At 53.4% G+C, this 19805-nt stretch overlaps 1 protein-coding gene across 3 annotated transcripts in view; it reads right to left on the bottom strand.

Annotated features, from left to right (window-relative positions):
• The window catches only part of LOC120762023 (gamma-aminobutyric acid receptor subunit alpha-3-like), a 75830-nt gene that overhangs the window by 54386 nt on the left and 1639 nt on the right, over positions 1-19805 (bottom strand). For all 3 annotated transcript variants that reach the window (XM_040083990.2, XM_040083992.2, XM_040083989.2), the window contains exons 2-3: positions 11530-11652; positions 7227-7348 (exon numbers count right to left, since the gene is read on the bottom strand). In XM_040083990.2, the coding sequence (XP_039939924.1) occupies positions 7227-7348; positions 11530-11612 (205 nt within the window). In that variant the 5' untranslated portion in view covers positions 11613-11652. The remainder of the gene's footprint in view (positions 1-7226; positions 7349-11529; positions 11653-19805) is intronic.

Below are 19805 nucleotides of genomic sequence, written 5' to 3'. Positions count from 1 at the left end.
ACTCCAGCACATCTCACTGGGGCAAAAATCCCCTCCAGGTGGCTTTCCTTTCCTTTCCTAGGAAAATTTCTTGCCCCACCCCTGGGGAAAAGCTTCTTGCCTACACGCATCAGCAGCTCTTCGCTGGAAACACGCAGCCAGAGAAGGCAGCAGCTAAGAAATGGCATCCACAGGCGCAGGAGAAACACCTTCCCCCTCTCACAAATCACAACCCCGCAGCCTGGGGGCTTGGCTGGGCTGCTCTGGAGGGCCAGCAAGGACAGCTGGGGACGGACTTTGGCCACAAGGCCGCCCTTTCAGAGGGTGGCTGGGCACGGGCACTGCTCTGCAGCGGCACCGCCAGCCGCCAGACGCCCCCAAAGCACCGGCGCTGACCCAAAGCCAGGGGTTTCACACCAAAACTCCTTTCGCAATGGGCTCCCAACCCCTCCCGAGCGCCTGTGACGTCCCTGAAGCTTTGATACAGGCTTGTTGCCCTCGGCACATTGATGAGTTATTTAAGAGAAGACTTCCACCCTTAGGCACAGCTGTCAGGGCCGTGTTCCTCGCCTGCCTTGTGATGTGTGCAAGGCTTTTCACACGGAGCTGTGCACCAGGGGGTTTAAACAGCAGCACCGCCGGGAATTCTGCGCCAGGGAGGAGAGCACCAGGGCTCTGCAAATCCACAGCAAAGCAGCCTTTGGAGAGCTGCCCCCGATGGGAAGACAACCTTTCCTTAATTTGTTCACAGATCTTGACTTCAGAAGTTTGACGAGACAGAGCGGAGTCCCCGTTGCCCAGAAAGGTAAACAGAAGGAAAGAAACGCTCTTCAGGCAATGCCTCAGCTTCAGATTAAAACTCATCAAGGAAGTTCAGACAAAGACAAAAATCTGAGATAAGACATGGATTTCGTCTTTTTTTTTTTTTTTTTGCTAAGAAGGGATGAGATTCCTCCCCGGTGTAATCAATGCAGAGCACGAAGTCAGACCAGGGAGAAGAGATGAGAAGTTGGGAGGAGTGGAACGTTGAGACAGAAAAACAGATTAAACACAGACCTGAAACCCTAGAAACTGCAATAAATCGCAGAGGGCAACTCTGTTTGTCATCTCATGTTTCTGTCACACAAGCAGTAGGTCTATGTAATGTTTTTGAGGCAGCTTCATCCCACACAGGTGAAAAACCTATCCACGAGTGAAAAGGACAATTTCAACATTTCATCCAGACCTCAGGAAATAAGAGTTCCGTAAACCTCAATCTGGATAACTTAACAATTTTTGCCACAGTTACAGGTTAATTTCACTGCAATTAAAATTAAAGCAGATTTCTTCTCGGATCCTGCCAGGCAGATAAGGTCTTGCTGTTTCATTTTGGAGAGCACTGTACTTTGAAGAGAAGGCAGTTCTGTAATTTAATTATTCTGGCCATTTCAGCCCCTCTGCCTCAATTCTCCCACAGGAACAGACAAGCCCTTACCTGCAGGAGGTCAGGCCAAAATGACAGAAGCACTGAGGAGACGCGCACCAAGCATGTCCCGGGAATGTCTCAACCTAAAGGGAGCCGCTCTGAGCCCAAATCCAAAACCTCTTGGCCATCAGCACTCGAGTTAGTGAAATACAGGTGGCCAGGCAGGGATACAGATGCTCCTCAGGAGCCATCGTGCCAAGATACACCAACATCAAAAGAGCAGGAGGGAACACTGCGCCACAGAGAGAGGAAACCAGAGAAACTCCAACCGAGGCGCGCTTTGCTGACAAAATAACCATGGAAATACAGCAGCAGGATAAATATTAACAGGTGGCTAGAGGTCAAAACCACTGGCAAGGCAGAGCTGACACAGTAGGGGCAGATTAAAGGTGGACACCCCTGGTCTGAGCCCTGTTGTGAGCAGCAGCGAGTCCTGCTAGAGCCCAATGCGGGCTGGGAGGTGCTGACACCAAAGAACAACACAGGGGAGAGGAGGGAGGGAGCCTGGGCTGATTTCACCCTTTTACCCCTCAGTTGGGAGGGTGAAAACCCCCTCTGCCTGGATGGGGCCACCCCAGGGACAAGGAAAGGGTGCCAGGCTCCATCCCCAAGGAATGGAGCCCAAGGGGTGAAGGGCGAATCCCCTCTCCGCCTGGGGGATTGTGCTGCTTTAATCCAGATTCCTGTGTTTGCTGGTCCTGCTACACCGCAAGGACACTTCAGGAGGCTCCCAAACCTCAGCTGTCCAGAAGCTCCTGGTGCAGAGCTGGCCTGGCAGGGTGCTCAGCACCCACCAGCCCCTCAGCAGGGCTGAGCTCTTCAGGGACTCGGGAGATGCTCCAAGGAAATACCGGGAGTTACCTTGCCAGCCATGCTGCATCCAGGAGGGATAACACTGATCGATCCTGGCCTGGCTGCTTAACGTGGTACAAATTGCTTTTTAATTGCAGTTGGAGAAACTGGCTTGTCCGGGATGTTTACAACTCATCTCTTAGAAAACTGAGCAGCCTACTCTCTTCTCCTCTACCTTGCGGCAGAATCTCTCCCTCCTGGCATGCCCTGGAAAAGCCCAGCAGTTTTCTGGAATGCTTCCCAAGCACTCAATACAGAGATTTTGTCCAGCACTGCTCCAGATGCCCTCTGGGTTCCTCACCCTCACCCCAAATGTACCTCGGGCACAGCCCTGGCCCTGTGAGCTGGAACCAACCCCTGCAAACAGCTCTGTAAAGGTCCCACACGCCTCCTCCTCCAGCAGTAAGCTGCTCCCTGATAGCTCTACATTGCCAAAGCAAATTTAAAGCATTCTCGAGGCTGTGAGGAAGGAAAAGCCTGGAAATGTCCCCTCCTGCCCCATCCCAGGCACTCCCAGGATGGCTCTGTTTCAGCTGCAGCACAAATGTCACCAATTAGGGAATAGGAGAGAGGAGGTACAGCTGTCCAGGGAGCACCACTGGCCCTCAGACCCCCAGCCACTGCATTCTCACTGGCCCTGGAAGGACTGCAAAGACTCACACAGGGTAGTTTTGTACATCTGCCATTCACAAAGAGCCACTTGTGGTCCCTTCATCAGCATCCCACCCCTTGAGCATCTCTTCTTTTCTGGGCACAGGACATCTCTACCCTTGGTCAGCCAGTTCCACCTCCTTCTCCTGGCCACATCTCCTCTCTGCTGCTCTTGTGAGCTCCAGGTAAGCTCCAGGTGCACGAATGAGGCTCTGCAAGGAGCCCCAGCAAGGAGAATCTGAGAGCTACGGGCAGCCACTGCCCACTGCAGCCCCTCCAGGCTGGGCAGAGTATCTGTGTGACTTCACAGCCCCAGGCCAGGAGCAGAGGCCCGTGCTGCCCACAGGAGCTCTCTCGGGACGTTTTCTGATCCTGCAAGGTTGGCCATGACAACAGATGTCTCCACTCCCTCGGGGTCCGTCGCTGTTCCTCTTGTGACTCAATAACCAATCTGCCCCGTGCTCTCCCAAGGGAAACACAGATTTCCTGCTGACAGCTCCTTCCTCTCCTCCCTGACTCTGGGTCCTAGAAGATGCTCTGTTTATCAGCTACCCCTTCCCCAAGCCCAGACTGTCCTTCAGTGGCCATGAGGCCAAAGAAAAGGCTCGGCTCTATTCCTAAAAGGAGGCAGAGACAGGGAGGAACCTCCTGCCAGACACTGGGACACACACGGAGGTGTCCCCAGTGCCGCGGGGTGTTTCTGCAGAAGAAGGGGTCTGGCAGCCACCTTCCCCTGCCTTTCCTCTTCCAAGGCAGCCTGCACCGAGCTCACAAGTGTCCCCCTTGGCTTGGGACAGCCCTGGCGGGGCTGGATGTCCCGTTTTCGGGGCAGGAGCAGCAGGCAGGCCCCTCACCTGGAGCTGGCTGTGGCTGCACCAGGCGCTCCTGAGCAGCCTCAGCACGGGCGCGCTTCAGCTCGCGTCTGCAGCAGCCTGGTGGGAAGAGGAGCTCTGGCATGGCAGCTATTAGAGTGGGTGGCAGCAGATGGTGAAAGCAGAGGGGATAGGAAAATAAATACAAAGAGGAGATCTTGAGGGGAGAAGTCACCGCATTAACACTCTGTTGCTTACACAGTGTCTTCTCCCCGAGTCTAAACAAACACTGCTCGGTTCCTGGCGCACGGGGAGCTGAAGGAGGGGACGGGGCTGAGCACACACGGCGCTGCAGAGCCCTGAGAGGTGCCGCAGCCCCAAACCCTGCTCAGCTCTCCGTGTCCCAAATGTCTGCGGGGGCATCTCGTCCAGAGCAGGAAAACCAGCCAGGCAAAGAGCCTGAGTGCCCTGCTGCACACGGCTTCCACATGATTCAGGGAACTCCATCCTTCCACCAGCCTGGGGGTGGACACAAGACCACCACGTCTGCCCTTTCCGTGGACTGCAGGGGATGGATGCTCTGGCCTGACATCTCCAAAAAAGCAATGGAAGGTCTTCCCAGGGGAAATGGGGAGGGTACAGGGACTGCCCACCGCTGTCCAACAGGAAAACCAATGTTCCTCGTCCATCACCCAGTCCCACTGCAGCACAGCTGCTCATCTGGAGCAAGGCAATCGCTTTCCCAGCCCTCACACAGCCTTGGACAGCAGGAGCCCATCTCTTGCTGACTGCCACCCCAGGCTCTTCCATTAACCCCAAACTCTGGAGCCTGCAGCAGGACCATCTCTGCTTCTCTGGCCACCAGCAGCAGTGGGAGAGGTCCTTCCCTCTAATTCTCCTCCTGAGAGAGCTCCAAGGCTTCAGCCTTGGGAAAAACAACAGAAAGTGGGGAGAGCCTGGCTGCTCCTTACACAGAGGACAACTCACTGCCAGCCAGGATCCCCCAAAACCCGCAGCCCTGATCAACACCTCCCATCTGGGCCTGCCAGAGCGCCTCAGCAGGGGAACACAGAGGTGAAAGCGGCCTTTAAACACGCCAGGGCTGGCTCAGGCAGAGGCAATTTATTATGTTAAACACGTTATTAAAGGATCTGAAGCAACAGAGCAAAGATGTTCCAAGAAAGGTTTGAACTTCCCCGGCGAGGGGCTCCTGGGACTCCTCTTGTTAATCCTTAGCACGGGCTCGTCTGCAGCTGAGCCCGCAGTGAGCATAAATGCCCCCTCAGCCCCCGTGCAGAGCTCGTTTCCTTAAATCAACACCGCCACCGGGAAGACTCGAGGAAGCAAAGCTGTTAGTGGGACCACGGTTAATTCTGGGGGAAAGAAACAAGCAACAAAAGCAATAAAACTGGCTGACTGCCGATGCAGACGCCGTAACCCTCTCCTGCCTGGGTCCTGCAGCGCGGCAGAGGGGAGGATGCTCGCTGGAAAAGCCTTTCCTCCCCACGGTCTCACAGGGCAGCTGCGGGGCAGGGGGCTGTGGCACGGAGGTGGACACGGGGCTGGGAGGGCGCAAGGCTGCTCTGGGAGCTCCAGGAGATCCCATCAGCGTGCAGGAGCTCTGTTGGAGTCCAGGGCATTCCTTTGGTTGCCCTGGAGGGTCAGGGACCTGGGCAGGGGGGTCTGGGACCCCAGCCCAGAGCCCAGAGCTCAGAGAGACACTGGATTTGATTTTAGTCCATGGGAAAGGCTTCCAGCACTGCAGGAAGCATTGCAGGCCACAAGAGTGTGAAAGATAGTAGTTTAGTATATCACAGGGTGAAAAAACAGTGGGTTTGGGATTTTTGGCATTGGAGTGAATGGGGCAAGATGGAGAATTTGGGGCGTTGTCTCCTTCTTCTTTCTTGTTCCCTCACTCCATTTCTGCAGTGACGTTGGCACAAAGTAGTTAGTGAGGATTGGGTCAGAGTAAAGATGACCTTTTTAGTAATAGTGATAGACAGTGGTAAGAAATAGTAAATAGAGAATACGTAGCAATTAGTATAAAAGGTAAAGACAACCCAGCTCCGGGGGAGTTGTCAGATGTCCGAGCTGCGGCAAACATCTTGCTGGACACTGAGAAAATTGTAAGATAAGAAACAATAAACACGAAGCATGCAACCTTGAAGACTCCATCTCTTCCTTCGGTTTGGCTCAGAGCTTTGCAGAGGGCAAAAAAGAATCTAAAACCACCGGAATGCCGGGGAATTTAAACTCCTGCAAAGGAGCCCCCGACAACTGGCGTCCCTGGGTGGGCAGAAACAGAGCTCGGGAAAGCAGCTCTTGGCAGCAGGACTATCAGAAAACGGGACGGCTCGTGGTGACCCCAGCTCTGGGTGGGAATCACGGCCCAGCAGCACGGCTTTGCTGAGCAGGAGAGCTCAGAGCAGTGCAGGGACATCCCCAGGGACACACAGCTCCTCAGCACCTGAGAGGGGACACCTCTGCCACAGGGAAGGTGACTGCCACGGTTTTTCGTTCTGCAGCACCTCAGAGCAGCGTGGGGGCTCGCAGAGAAGCCCTGCAGCAGCAGTGGTGGTGGCAGCAGTGCAGGGCCTGGGTGAGTGCCCGGTGCCCAGAGCAGCACCGGGGGAGAGATTGCCAGGTGACAGCTGCATAGGAAAGAACTGAGAAGATGTGGAGACAGAGGCTCTGTAGCAAAGCAGACTGACGGAAAAGCAGCACCAACATGAGCTGGAGGTTCTGCAAACTGGTGCTATGGAGGCAGAGAATGGTTCAGGCTGGAAAAGGCCATCGGGTCCTGCTGTACACTTGGCACCACCACCACGTTCAGCACTAAGCCCTGTCCTCAAACACCACACCAATCCAGGGATGGTGGCTCCACCATCTCCCAGAGAGCCTTTTCCAGTGCTTTACAACCCCTTCTGTGAAAAGCTTTTCCTTACATCGACTCTAAACCTCTCCTGGTGCAACTTGAGGCCACGTCCTCTTGCCCTGTCATTTGTTACCTTGGAGAACAGACTGACCCACACCTGGCTCCCACCTTCTTTCAGGGAGATGGAGAAAGTGAGAATTTTCAGCCCCTTTTTCTCCAGCCTGAGCTCCCCCAGCTGCTCCTCACCAGATCTGTGCTCCAGATGTTTTTTCTGCACACGCCCCGGCCCCTCAGTGTCTTCTTCTCTGAATATATCAGCATTTCTGAGAGGGTGATGCCTCCAGAAGAGCAGAATCTCTTCATCCACACCTGCTCCATCTCCAGGCCTGTCCTTGCACTGTCACCACAGCACCCCAGGACTTGCACCTCCCAGCCCGCGGGGTACCCAACAGCCAAACAGACCCAAAACAGCCACAAACTGAGCCTGGCGCCGAGCATCCTCCCCCCCTGACAGCACCAGAGCTGTTATAAAGTCACCTCTGCTGCCTTGTCCTTGCTAAACCCACCCAGCTGCAGCAAGGGCCCCACTGACCTCCCAGCCCGGGCCGCAGGCGGTTGTCGTATCCGTCCAGGAGCCTGTCCAGGATGCGCGTGAAAATGGTGATGTTGTCTTTGCTGTCATCCACGACGTCCGAGACGTGCTTCTGAGAGAGCCTGGCACGCAGAGACGGGGGGAAAAACCAGGGGAACAGTGTCAGGAGGGAAACCGGCACCGTGCAAGCTCCGAGCAGCTCCAGGCAGGGAAGGGAGGTTGGCTCCTGCTCCAGCCTGGAGTGCAGGGTGGGCACTCAGCTTTTGATAAGGTCATGTGTTGGCAGGACTCAGCTCCCCTCTGTCCTCACAGACCTCCCCACCTTTCCCTGCTCAGAGGCAGCAGCACCACAGGGAGTGGTTTGACAGCGTGTTTTTACAGGGAGCTGCCCCAGCATCCCTTGCCCGCCCCTAAAAATGGGAATCTTTCTGAGCAGAGGCTGTGGGAAGTTCCGTTAATTAAGTGCCACTATCGTGTCATGCGTTTGCAGGATGCCGTATCAAAGTCGTGTGTTTGCAGGACTCAGCACAGGGAATTTCTGACCAGCTGCCCTCTGTCCTCACAGATCTCCCCTCTGTCCCCTCCTCACCTTTCCCAGCTCAGAGCCAGCAGCACCACGGGGAGAGGTTTGGGAGCCCTGTTTTTACAGGGAGCTGCCCCAGCATCCTTTACCTGCCCCTAAAAACGGGGATTTTCTGAGCAGAGGCTGAGGGAAGCTCAGTTATTCAAGCGCCACTCTCTCCTTACATGGAAGAAGTGACACCAGTGATTTGCCAGACTGAGCCGTTTCAAACATCTCTGCCCCGGGGAAGAGGGGAGACTGAAGAGAATTCAGTAAACAGGCTTAAAGCCTCATCATTAAAACACTTAGTGAACTGTCTCTGCACTTTGCTGAAATTCCCCCGTTTATAAAAACAAGTGAGTTTCCACATTCCCACCTCTGCTCAACACAAGAGACCTGGAAGCCCCCAAACAAGATGATTTCCTCAGAACACATTCTGCCCCAGGTGGAATAAAACCAGGAGTAAATTCCTCTTAAAAAAAAAAAAAAAAAAAAAAAGAGCACATCTCACTGAACAAAATCTTCAGTGCGGTTTTGCAAACACAAGGGGCTCAAGTAATGCATTTGCATTTTGTGTCTCCCTTTCAATCAACAGAAAAAGGAGATTGCGAGTCCTTGTGGAACCACCTGCCTCTAAAAGAGATTTCAGATGACACAGAGCCAGCAGCGCTGCGGCTTCAAGCACAGCTTTCCCCAGCAGAAATGGCTGTTAGGACAAAAAAAAAAAAAAAAAAAGAAAAAATGGAAAGGCAGAAGATTAAGTAACAGAAAACAAAAAGAAAAATCTATAGAGGTGAAGAGTTTTCAAGGAAGATGGAAGAGGAAGTAAGAGGGAGACAAATGAGGAGGAAAAAAAAAGAAAAAAAAAAAAAGATTAAGAGGCACAAACAGGCAGTGAGGAAGCCCAGCCAGGCGGGGGACAAAAGCTGCTGAAGCAGAGGGATGCTCAGCACCAGCTACAGGAGCCCCCTGGAGCAGGAAGCTCTGACTGGCAAACTGGCACTAAATGCAGAGGTGAACAACTGGGGAGCACTGGCCAGAGGAAGACCACGAATGCCACCGAGCAGAGGTGGTGGACGTGCGATTCATGGTCGCAGTTACCAAGGACAGCATCTCTGACCATCACAAGTGTCACCCTGGGGGAAGAAAAGCCCCTAAATTGTCACTTTCTAACATTTCTGCCCCTTTCCTTCCTACCCCAGCCTAATGTCCTTTGGTGTGTGGCAGCCACTGGTTTTGGCATGCATCGTGAACTAACTGGGGGCATAAAAACCAACAAAAAAAAACTACAGAAAAAAGGAATATTATTTGAGGAGTTCAAAGCTTGATCCTGCTGCATCCTATCTGGTCAGACTGGTTACCCCTGGCATTGCCAGTGCACCTGTAAACACACTGTGAAGGGTCAGTAAGGGGGCAAATACCAGAGCTGGCTTGGAGTTCACCCGACAGAAAACCCAGATTCTGTAAGATAAAAGAAGAGCAAGGAGTGTTTCCTAGCAGAAGAGGAAAAATTGAGAGCAGGGTATGGGTACTTTTAGAGCCAGGCTGAATCAATACTATTTAGAATGCTGCAGTTAATTGAAATATTCCATTTTGGGCAATTCTGACATTAATTTTCATTGGCTTCATTGACCAAACACTCTGGGAAATTGCATTTCAAGTGCCCGAGGTCCACTTCTCCAGGGGCAGGTCCCACCTCTCACAGGACCGCTTGGCCTCTGTTTTTGAGCAAAGCAACACCTGGAGGAGTGGTCAAGCCAGGAAGTTGAGCTCCCAGGAACACGAGGAGGGAAATTCCAGTTTCCATAGGGTGAGGCATGGTTGGGGTAACACCTGACCCAGCCCTAATGCAACCTGCCAGATCCAAACACCAAAACGCCCCTGACATTGCAAACTGCATCACAAGATTTCCAGCTGAATCCAAACGCTGGTTTTTGGCTTTTCATCTGGACTTGTACTCCCTGCAGGTAAGAAGAGTTTGGAGAAATTTCACAAATGCCTGCAGTAATTAGTGGGGTTTCAATTGTACCGGCTTTCAATAGATGTCATGGCTAAAAGCTATCTGTCCCAGTGCCTGCTGATGAGTATATAACCATCTATAACTTATGAATAGCTAGCATGCTCATGAAAAGCTCATTCATTAATGTTTTATAAGCTATCTTTAAAAATTACCCATAACATAAAGAGCGAGAGGACGGATTTTTGTGAAGGAACTCCTGGCGGAGGCACGGCCGTGATGGGGAAAAAAGAAAAAAAAAAAAAGAGTTTACAAATTTCAAAGCTGTTTTACTTAGCCTGACATTTGAGGGCTTGATTTCAATGTGAGCAGTGTGGGATTCGCCCGGGAGGCGCTGGGGGAAGGAAGAGCAGCGTGGGCAGGACAAGGGAAGGTGCAGGCAGAGGAGAGGCAGCAGCACCCGATTTGGGGTAATTATTCCCTTCCCAGGAAAGCTCTGGGCTGCCTCACCTCACCTTAACACAAAGCTAAAGCTGCCCTTTAGCACGGCAGAAAGGAACTGCAAAGAGATGTGCAGGATCAAGGTTTTGAAATAATTAAAATCCTTTAGGCAGGAAGGACGGGGGTTTACAGCAAATTTAATTAGGATCGGCTTGAGGAAGAGTCATTACCTCGCCACCTGCGCACAGGCTCTCTGGGGAGCAGCAAAGGGGTCTCCTCACACACAATTTGGGAAGCAAATCCCCCTGGGAACCAATATCCTGAGCAATCCCTGCCTGGCAGGTGGCGAGGGAGCAGCGGTGAATACAGGATGGGGAGGAAAAGGCAGAGCTGCAGGCACAGGGCGTGGGGACAGCCCCCAGAGCCACTGTGGGAGGGGTGAGGCAGTGCCCAGGGCTGAGTGCACAGGGCAGGGTCAGCGCTTAGAGAGCTGCGAAGTCAAATCCCAGCAGAACGGGCAGGACAGGGCGGGAGGGGCAGCACCGGCATGGTCTCATGCACGAAGATCCTTGATCCCTTCCGGGCTCCTAACTCACCATTCGGCATTTCAGCGTCCATACCTGGCACTCTAAAGGCTTTTCTGAATGTTTTATAGAAGCCATGCATTATTTGCATTTCTGTCCCTCTGTTCAGAGCTCCTCCCTCCCCGCAGCTGGCGGCATCTCCGTCTTCCTTCCTCGAAGCTCACCCAGCAAAGGCCCTGGCGGGATGCAGTCACGGACTAACAGGCTTTCATCTCCTCCAGACGGCTTCCAGAGGCTGGGAGGGTGAGGCTGGCAGCAGCAGGACAGCCAGAGCCTGCACACCCGGGCACAGGAGAGCAGCAAGCCCAGCCAGGGCTGGCAGAGAACCCCGGTGCTGCAGCAGGTCAGGGGTGCAGCCCGTGGGTCATTAACGGCCAAAGAGATGAAGCAGATTGATTTTCTGTTCTTTGAAATAGTATTAAAATATCAAATGGGGTGGGGGGATTCTCTCTTCCTGGTTAGAACTCAGGCAAGCAGAGTCCTTGCCCAGAATGAATTGTGCAGAGGCCAAATCTGAAAATAGGTTTTGTTGCAAAAAACCGCTGACGACTGATCTCAGTGAGAGCACCTCCAACAATGCCAGTGCCAGCCACGTTAGGGACGGAACAGCCCCTGGGTGAAAGGGATGGGGACAAGGGGAGGGTCAAAGACACCAGAGACATTTCAGTGCTGTGCCCTGGACTGCTTCATACACGTACTGACCCCGGGATATTTGAGTTCAGCGAGAGGACTGCAGCCTCCCAGCACTCACCACCTTACCCAGCATCAGCAGGGAGAGCCAGAGCCAGGACCAGGACTCCAAGGCTGAGGAGGGAGAAGGGCCCCATTCCCGGGAGTGCCATGGTGTCAGCGTGCAGCCACTGCAAAACGAGCCTCCAAAACCTGCCAGGGAGGGACAGAGGGGAAGGAGAGGACAGAAAAGGGATTTCAGTTACTAGGGAAAAGCAAACAGTTCCATCTTTCGTGTTGGGCAACAGCCAATATTTCTGGGGTCCTGTATCTGAAGTCTCAGGAAACCCTCGGGAACCAAAGGCAGCGTTCCTGGAGCACTGCTGGCCCTGAGGAAGCTGCATCACGGGACAGAGCCAAGCAGGTACCCACAGTAAAACCCTCACCCTGCCCTCACAGCAGATCCTGCAGCTCCCCAGGTGCTTCAGCAGCAAGTGCAGATCTCACTTTCCAAAGCAACCACACTGGCTCTTCTTCCACCCACCCCTGCCTCCGCCTCCCCTGCGGTCCCAGTGACACCCTGCCCCCAGCTCACCTGGTGACATCCACACACCACAACCACTTGTGAAGTCTCAAGACCCATTTTTTTTTTTTTTTTTCCCCCCAACATCTTTTTCCAGACAGTTAAACCCTCATTTAATTCCGGTAATGACACTGCCAGAAATTATTATTAAGTTTGACCACCGAGGCCCAAGGTGGTGGGAGCGCTCGACGGTACCGCGCTTAGTGCGCTCGGAGTTTTCATTAATGCTCAGTTTTACTTTTATTGTGATGTTATTGCACATTTAACTGCCTTCTCCTTTTATGGATCTCATTATGTTGATGCACCTTGGAGCAGCACTGCCAAGCAACAGCCTGGATAAATCCAGCTCGTCGTGACATCTCCCCCTCGCAGCGCTCCCGGTCCCCACGCAGGGGGTTCTGCACAGCCAGCCCCACTCTGAGCCCCCAGAGCCAGCAGTGAAGGCTCCAGTCAATCCCAGCAGGCAGAAACCAGGCCGAGATGCTGGTGCCAACCAAACGTGACCTCTGGATTTCTCCACTCAGCGCTGCAGAGCCCCAGGCAGCTCCCTCTGGCGCTGAAGGAGGTGCTGGCTGCAAAGCCAAACCCCAGCAGCTGGATGGCAATTCCCAGCCAGCTGAGGCTGCCCCGGGGTGAAGGGGGCAGGGGAACCGCCTGAGAGCTGCCGAGGAGCAGGGGTTTCTGCAGGGGGACGTGGGAGAGGAGAACTCCCAGCAGAAACCCCGCGCAGAGGGCTCAGCCAAGCAGGATGGAAACAGCTGGAGATCGCACCTGCCATCCTCAGGGTGCACCTGGCTGCCCCTGCCCCTGCAGGAGAAGAGGCACAAGGCCAGGCTGTGCGTTTTATCACACCTCTGCATTCAGCTGGCCTCCCCGCAGCAGTGTGGTCCTGCAGCCTCCTTGCAGGCTGTTCCTGATCCGTGGTTTTTAGCTCTAGGCAGCCAGGCAGGCAGGAGGTAGGAGCCAGACACCACCAGCCCTTACCACCCACCTCAGCCTTTGTTCTGGCAAGATACCCACTAACTGCAGGCACAGGAGGGGGAAAAAAAAATAAAAATACAAAAACCAAGCCAGCATTTCGCTCTAGTTACCTTTACCTTCCTCCCCATCAGTCACTTCAAATCCTCGCAGAAATTAGCGCACGGATTGATTTAGGCGCAGCGTGCTCAGGCTTTGTTAATCAGGATCCTACCTGCTGGCCCCTAGGGAAGCTCATCCTCACACCAAAGGAGGTGCAGGAGCCCCTGGCGTGGGCACACCCCCGGCTCTGGTGAGAAAACTCTGATTTGGGACGGCTCCTCTGGCTCTCCCCTCCTTCCAGCTGAGCAGGGACACAGAGTCTTGGAAATTCATGTATTGGCTGATGAAGCACAAATTAACTGGCTGAACATCTGTTCTGTGGGAAATTCCAACGTTTCGGGGAGACTCGATCCAAATCACGACAAGGACAGATAAAATGTTGATTTTTTTTTTTCTTTTTCTTACGAGGCAAATTCAGAACTTCTCCAATAAGCAGCTTCTCAACAGATCTCCTTTCAACTTTCCCCTTTCATTTCACCCTGCATATTATACAATAGTATTTAATTGATTTCTCTTTTCCCTAAGGCAATTTCAAATGCTAGCCAAAAGCAAAAAACCAAAAAAAAAAAAAGATTTAAAAAATGAAAAGAACCATGGCTATCCTTTCCCCTCCCCAAAACACCGCTGAAAATTTTCACTGAAATCAACATTTTCCCACTCAACTGCTGATTTAAAAAAAAAAAAAAAAAAAAAAAAAAAATTGCTTTGTTCAGGCAAAATTTGCACAACCAGCAGACTTTGACCAGGGATCCCCACACAAATGAGGATTTGCAGCAGGTGCCTCCTGGCTCTGCAGGAACTGCTGTGGCTGCTGTAGAACATTTGGGACCATGGTTATCAGATTGGGTGAAACCATGGTCGGGACAGATCACGCACCAACACTGGAAAAGTGAGGCTGAAAAAAAAAAAAAAAAATAGTACCAAAAAAAAAGAGGAACAAGGTAATTCAGAGGGTCAGGAAGAGTGACAAAAATCCAGAACACTTTCCCTGTGGATGTGTCCTGTCCGTGCCAAGAAGCTCTGAACTGCGCTTTCACCAAACCTCACTCATCGAGTTTTCTTTCAATATTTTACAGAGATGAAGGGTGATTTTCTACTTTGGGTCATTCTGGTGAGGAAGATGCTAGCCAAGGACAACAGGGGTGCTTGAATAAAGTCAAATTTCTGCTTAAGTCTCATTTTAAGCATCAGAACCAGCTCTACGTACCTGGACTGGTAGTAAAATCTGCTATCACTTCTTGCAAAAGTAGAATGTCCCCAAAATGGGGGTTTGCTATGGCTGCACTTACAGGCTTGGGAAGGACAGCACAGCATGGAAAACAGCCTGGCACCATTTCCTGCCACTCTCCTTTGGCTCCTGCGTTGTATTTTTCTTGGGAAGCTGCATAGAAGAGGCTGCAGGGCGTTTTCCTCGTTCTTTGGCTGCTTCACCCTCGGAGATGGATCGAGAAGCAGACCCAGTCCTGCCCACCGCCCTGCTGCCAAGTGGGAAACGTGTTGGAAAATACAAGGAGCCTTTTTGCAGGGGAGGAGATTTCACCATTCAGACAGTTTAGGGGATCACCCAAAGCTCCCCACAGCCGGATCCTGGTGTGGTTTCCGTGGCACAGCAGCTCTCAGCACCGCTTTCCCCCTTTCCTGGGGCTCCTACAAGCCCAGCCACAGGCACACACAAGAACCCAACTGGTGCAAGCACTTTAGAAGCCCTCCCTAATAAAATCAGTTTGTAAAATGATTTTTAAGGTTTCAACAGCCCAGTAGCCGAGCTGCTCAGATCCCAGGAGAGGACGCTGATGGCAGAGCAGGTGAAGGGGTCCCTCGGAGCGCAGGGAAGGGATGGGAACACCCACGAGAGCGCTTCAGGAAAAGCAGCGCTGGAGCTCCTCCAGCCCGTGCTGGGGCTGTCCTCCTGCAAGGCTATCCAGCTGTCACTTCCCACTCAGGAAAGCTCTGAATCAGCCAACGCCTTGATCCGAATACCTGCAGGGATCCCTGGTCCTCGGAAAGGGGAGGGAGGATGCTGGCATTTAACTGCGTGTAACCAAGTGGGGGTTTAGGAATGTTAATTGGCTGTTAACAGCCTCAAAGAAGGAAAAAAACAACAACCCCAAATCTCTTACTAGGACTTGCTGAAGGGAAAACTGCACAGTGTCCATGAAGAAAAAAGTGTGCAGAATGCCAGCATTCCCAAGCTCAGAAAAGAGTGGTACGACTCTTCAGACTGACCCCCTCTTCCATATAAGTTAAAGAACGTCTGCCCAGAGCTCCTGGTTCTCCTGTGCCTGTGCAAGATGGAGCCTGGAGGGATGGTGCGTGTTCAGAGCAGCCCTGCACTTCTTCCTTCCTCCATCTGTCCATTGCTCACCCCTAAATGGCACAGTTAGCAAACGCACTCGGCACTAATTGTGCATTTGCTGGTAACCTCCACAGCTGAATCTGGTGCCGATTTTCTAAGGAGCCCTGCTGACACTCTGCAGCTGTAATCCGGCTGTGCTAGAAGTTCACAACACATGGAATTTGGCAGGTGTGTTTGTAACCACACACCTAAGGGCTTCACAAACATTCCCACTCCTCTCCAAGACAATCTGTCCTATCTCCAAAGCATCACAGCACAACAACACTCCAGGGAAACACAGCCTTCCTGTTGGATGTGCTGTGAGCAAGGAATTGGAAAACCAGCCTTCCTTCCTTCCTTCCTTCCTTCCTTCCTTCCTTCCTTCCTTCCTTCCTTCCTTCCTTCCTTCCTTCCTTCCTTCCTTCCTTCCTTCCTTCCTTCCTTCCTTCCTTCCTTCCTTCCTTCCTTCCTTCCTTCCTTCCTTCCTTCCTTCCTTCCTTCCTTCCTTCCTTCCTTCCTTCCTTCCTTCCTTCCTTCCTTCCTTCCTTCCTTCCTTCCTTCCTTCCTTCCTTCCTTCCTTCCTTCCTTCCTTCCTTCCTTCCTTCCTTCCTTCCTTCCTTCCTTCCTTCCTTCCTTCCCTCCTTCCCCATGCTCCAGCCCCTGCTCCCACTGATGTGGGTTTGGGAACCAAAAAGAAAAGTGCTGGAAACTTCCAAAGCAGCAAGGTACCCTAGTAACTATGCCAACATTGGGTATCTCCTGACTTGGCACACGGAGCCTGATCTTCCCAGAAATCCCTATTCTAGAAACCATTAAATATTCTGAAGTGCCTTGCTAGGAAAGAGTGATTAGCACAGGTTTACTGCTGACAAGGGAGAGGCACAGAACTCTGGAGGTGGAGACTGAAAGGTAAAGCTTGCAAAGAAACCTGAGAGAACGGCCAGAGAGGGGGATGCTGCAAGCACCAGAAAAGAAATGGAGGCAGAAGAGGCCCGTAAACCCACCTGGGCGCGTTTGTGAGAGTCCCGTGAGTATCTCACCCGAATCACTGCCTCCTGGGAAGATGCACAGCCAGGGGAACCATCTGAGTCACTCAGCAATGGCCTCACCATGCAGACAGCATGCAGAAACCAGCCCAGAGACAAACTTGCCCCAGCACTGCCCCCAGAGATGCTGTCCAGCTGTGGTGTCCCTGGATCAGCATCCCCACGTGCCGTGCATGGACACCGGGGATATCAGCTGGAGGGGTGCAGAGAGCCGACAGCTCCCACTGAGCCCCCGGGGCCTGCAGCATCTTCTGTCAGGTCAGGGATCTCAGGGAGGGCTGTGCAGTGAGGAGCTGGCGCTGGGAGCCAGCTGCAGGTCAGACTGGGAAGAAGAGGCAGCCTCAGCCCAGAAGCCCAGATCAAAGCACTTCCGTGCAGGAAGAAGAGGGTGATGCAGACCCTGCTGGTGTCGAGCACCATCTGCCCACCTGCACAGCCAATAGGTGACCTCACAACACCTGCATACTTACCCCCAAGTTCAGGAGCACTTGCACAGCACAAGAAGCTCATTAAAGCCCTTCCTCATCACACTGGAGCCTCTCCAAAACAGGTCCCCGGCAGCGGGAGAGGTCCTTCAACACCCCTCAAGGATTGCAGAATCATCCAGCCTGCACGGGCTGGGCTCTGTCCAGCTGTCCCTGACCCTCTGTGAGCACACCAGGGTTCTGGAGACCAGTGCTGTGCCCCTTTAATGCCCCTTTGAGCAAAGCTCCAAGCTCTCCTGGCAGAGACAGCAGCCAGCGAGCGCTCAGTGCAGCAGCAATAAACACAGGCGAGGCACACGCTGCCCTGCGTCCCTGCTGGGGAGGCTTTTCTTCAGTTCCCAATCACTCCAGCCGAAAACGAGGGTCCCTCGGAACAAAAACATCCTTTCATTTGAGGGCAGGGGCAGCAATGAGCAGCCACGGTTCATCTGGAAGCCCGGAAAGGGCTCCAGAGTAAGACGCCGTGGTGTTTCACAAGACCCCCGCCTCGCATCCCTTCGCTTCCCAGGTTGTTTGCATCCCTTTGTTCTGAAATGAGCTCGCCGGGACGGCCGTGTGCGCAGGCACAGACACCCGCTTCAGCAGCCCAGCCCTGCCAGCTCCGAGCTCCACCGGCACCAGGCAGCACAGGGCCGGGCCGGCTTTGGGAGCCTGGGTCCAGCCCAGTGCTCTGCTCCCATCACCTGAGGCCGCCCGGATTCCTCCAGCTTGCCTCTAGCTCAGCCCTGCACAGATGCTGCTGAAGGCCAGAAGCTGCCACAGCATTTTAGAGAAATCAGATGCCAAGAAATAGAGGCAGCACCACCTCCATCCAGCTGAATCCAACCCGCTGTTTGCCACCTGCTTAGAGAAACGGCCCTGGCGCGCAGCGAGGTGTGCGTGGCTGAGGAACCTCACAGTCCTCGACTCCTGAGTGTGGAAATGTTTGTTTGCTCCCCTACACAGGAGGCACACGCTGCCTCGTCCCTGCAAACACACTGTACAGGTCATAAACAACCTTCCCGTGAATGTGCCACACACGGAAGGTACGAGGCACACGTGATGGTTATCAAATGTGTTGTCTGCAGCTCTGCACCAGCAGAAGAAGACACTGGGAAGCAGAGGCACCAGGCAAAGAAATTAAAGGTTTAGATCAACATGTAAATCCTGGGAGCGAGCCCTAAAGTGGATTTCTTCTATAAGTTGTTCTGCTGGTAATGAAGAAATAAGGTCTGTGTCCAACTCTCAACCCAGCTTTAATTTTCCAAAATGGGAAGCCGCTTGACAGTTTTTCCTCATCAAAACAAAATTAATCCAAGTATTGCATCTCTCGACTCAAAAACACATCCAGAGGGACTGTAGAGTGATTCACACCCACAACTGCTATGGGAAACCGTTTGCACTCATAGTGTAACAAGCCAACACTGATTCACCCACATAATTACAGGCAGACACTGATTCACAGCTACCGCAACTGCAGACAGACTGACTCACAATCAAAGCAACTGCAGACAGACCCAGGCTCACAATCACAACTGGAAATACAACCATGCTGGCAATATCCACGCTGCCGGGTGTCTGCAGCTCCACGCACACGCCAACCTCTGCAAAACCGGCCAGCAGTGCAAACGCCACGCACCGAGCCCCGCGGGGGGTTTTTTTTGCTGGCCCTTCTGACCTTCACACCCCAGAGCCATCTTCCCCTCGCCGATGGAACAATCCCCACGCCTCGGCAGCCCCCAGGGCGGCTGTCAGAGCCTGGCCCCGGGAGCAGAGTGAGACACACGATGCACACACAGGCACGGGGAGCGTGCGTGGTGCGAGGCATCCCTGCACATCCGCTCGGATGCCACACACGGCTGCGCTGGCTCCGTGCTTCCAGACTGTGAGCAAATGCAAGCCAAGTATAATACATTTAGCCCATGGGCAGAGGAGATGGCAAAAGACTCACCACTGGGCAAAAGCCTGAAAAGCTGGATTATTTACTACACTCTCTGGCTGGGTATGTAATTATGTCAGTGTTCAGCCTGGGTATTGTGCTACTTTTTGTAAACAGTTGGCAGGAATACTCTGACTGAGATGAGGGGCTGGGCTCTGTCTCCAGTGTTGGGAGAAGCAGGCTGAAGAGGACACGGTCTGCTTAGACAAAAAGAAACTGAGGTGAAAGAACACACGAAGCAGGAAAAGGCGAAGGAGAAGCCGAGAGTGAAGTGGGACAGGTGGGAGTCTACAGACAAAGGGAGAGGAAAGGAGAAAGAACAGAAGGAGAAAAGCTCCATGATGCAGACTTGCGATAAGAAGCTCCAAAGCGAGGAAAAGCAGCGGTCCCCCGGTGCCGGGGGTGTCTCGCAGCAGTGCAGACAATGCATCTGTGCCTCCCCACGCGCCGGGCTCGGCCGCGCGCTGAGAGCCAGAGGAGATTCCAGGGGAAAGGACGCGGCAGCCTCCAGGCCAGCGTGTGCCGAGGGCCCAGGTGCAGCCGCAATCCCTCCGGCTGCTCGGAGCTCTCGGGAAGGAGCAGCGGGGCCGGGCTCCAGCGTTGCTGCCTCTGTGCACTGCGGGGCACCACGGGCACCACGGGCACGGGCTGAAGGGCAGGCTGGCCAAACTCCACCGAAACAGCAGAGCCTCAAAACCCCTCAAAATCCCGCACCCTCCAGGGCAAGGAAAAAGTTAAGAGACAGGCTACAGGAAGGAGAAGACTTGCCTGAACCACAAGCAGCGTCTCCTAGTCGTGGGCTGGTCCTGCCTCAGCACCTGCTGTTTTTCTTTGCGCTCCCCAGAAGGGCGCTGAGGGGATGGAGAGGGGAGGGAGCGAACCTGCTCTGCTGTTGCCATCAGAACAAGTCGGGTGAGCA

This window comes from Hirundo rustica, chromosome 21 (assembly GCF_015227805.2).
Source record: "Hirundo rustica isolate bHirRus1 chromosome 21, bHirRus1.pri.v3, whole genome shotgun sequence".
Lineage (NCBI taxonomy): Eukaryota > Metazoa > Chordata > Aves > Passeriformes > Hirundinidae > Hirundo > Hirundo rustica.
This window is presented reverse-complemented; position numbering and strand designations above follow the sequence as displayed.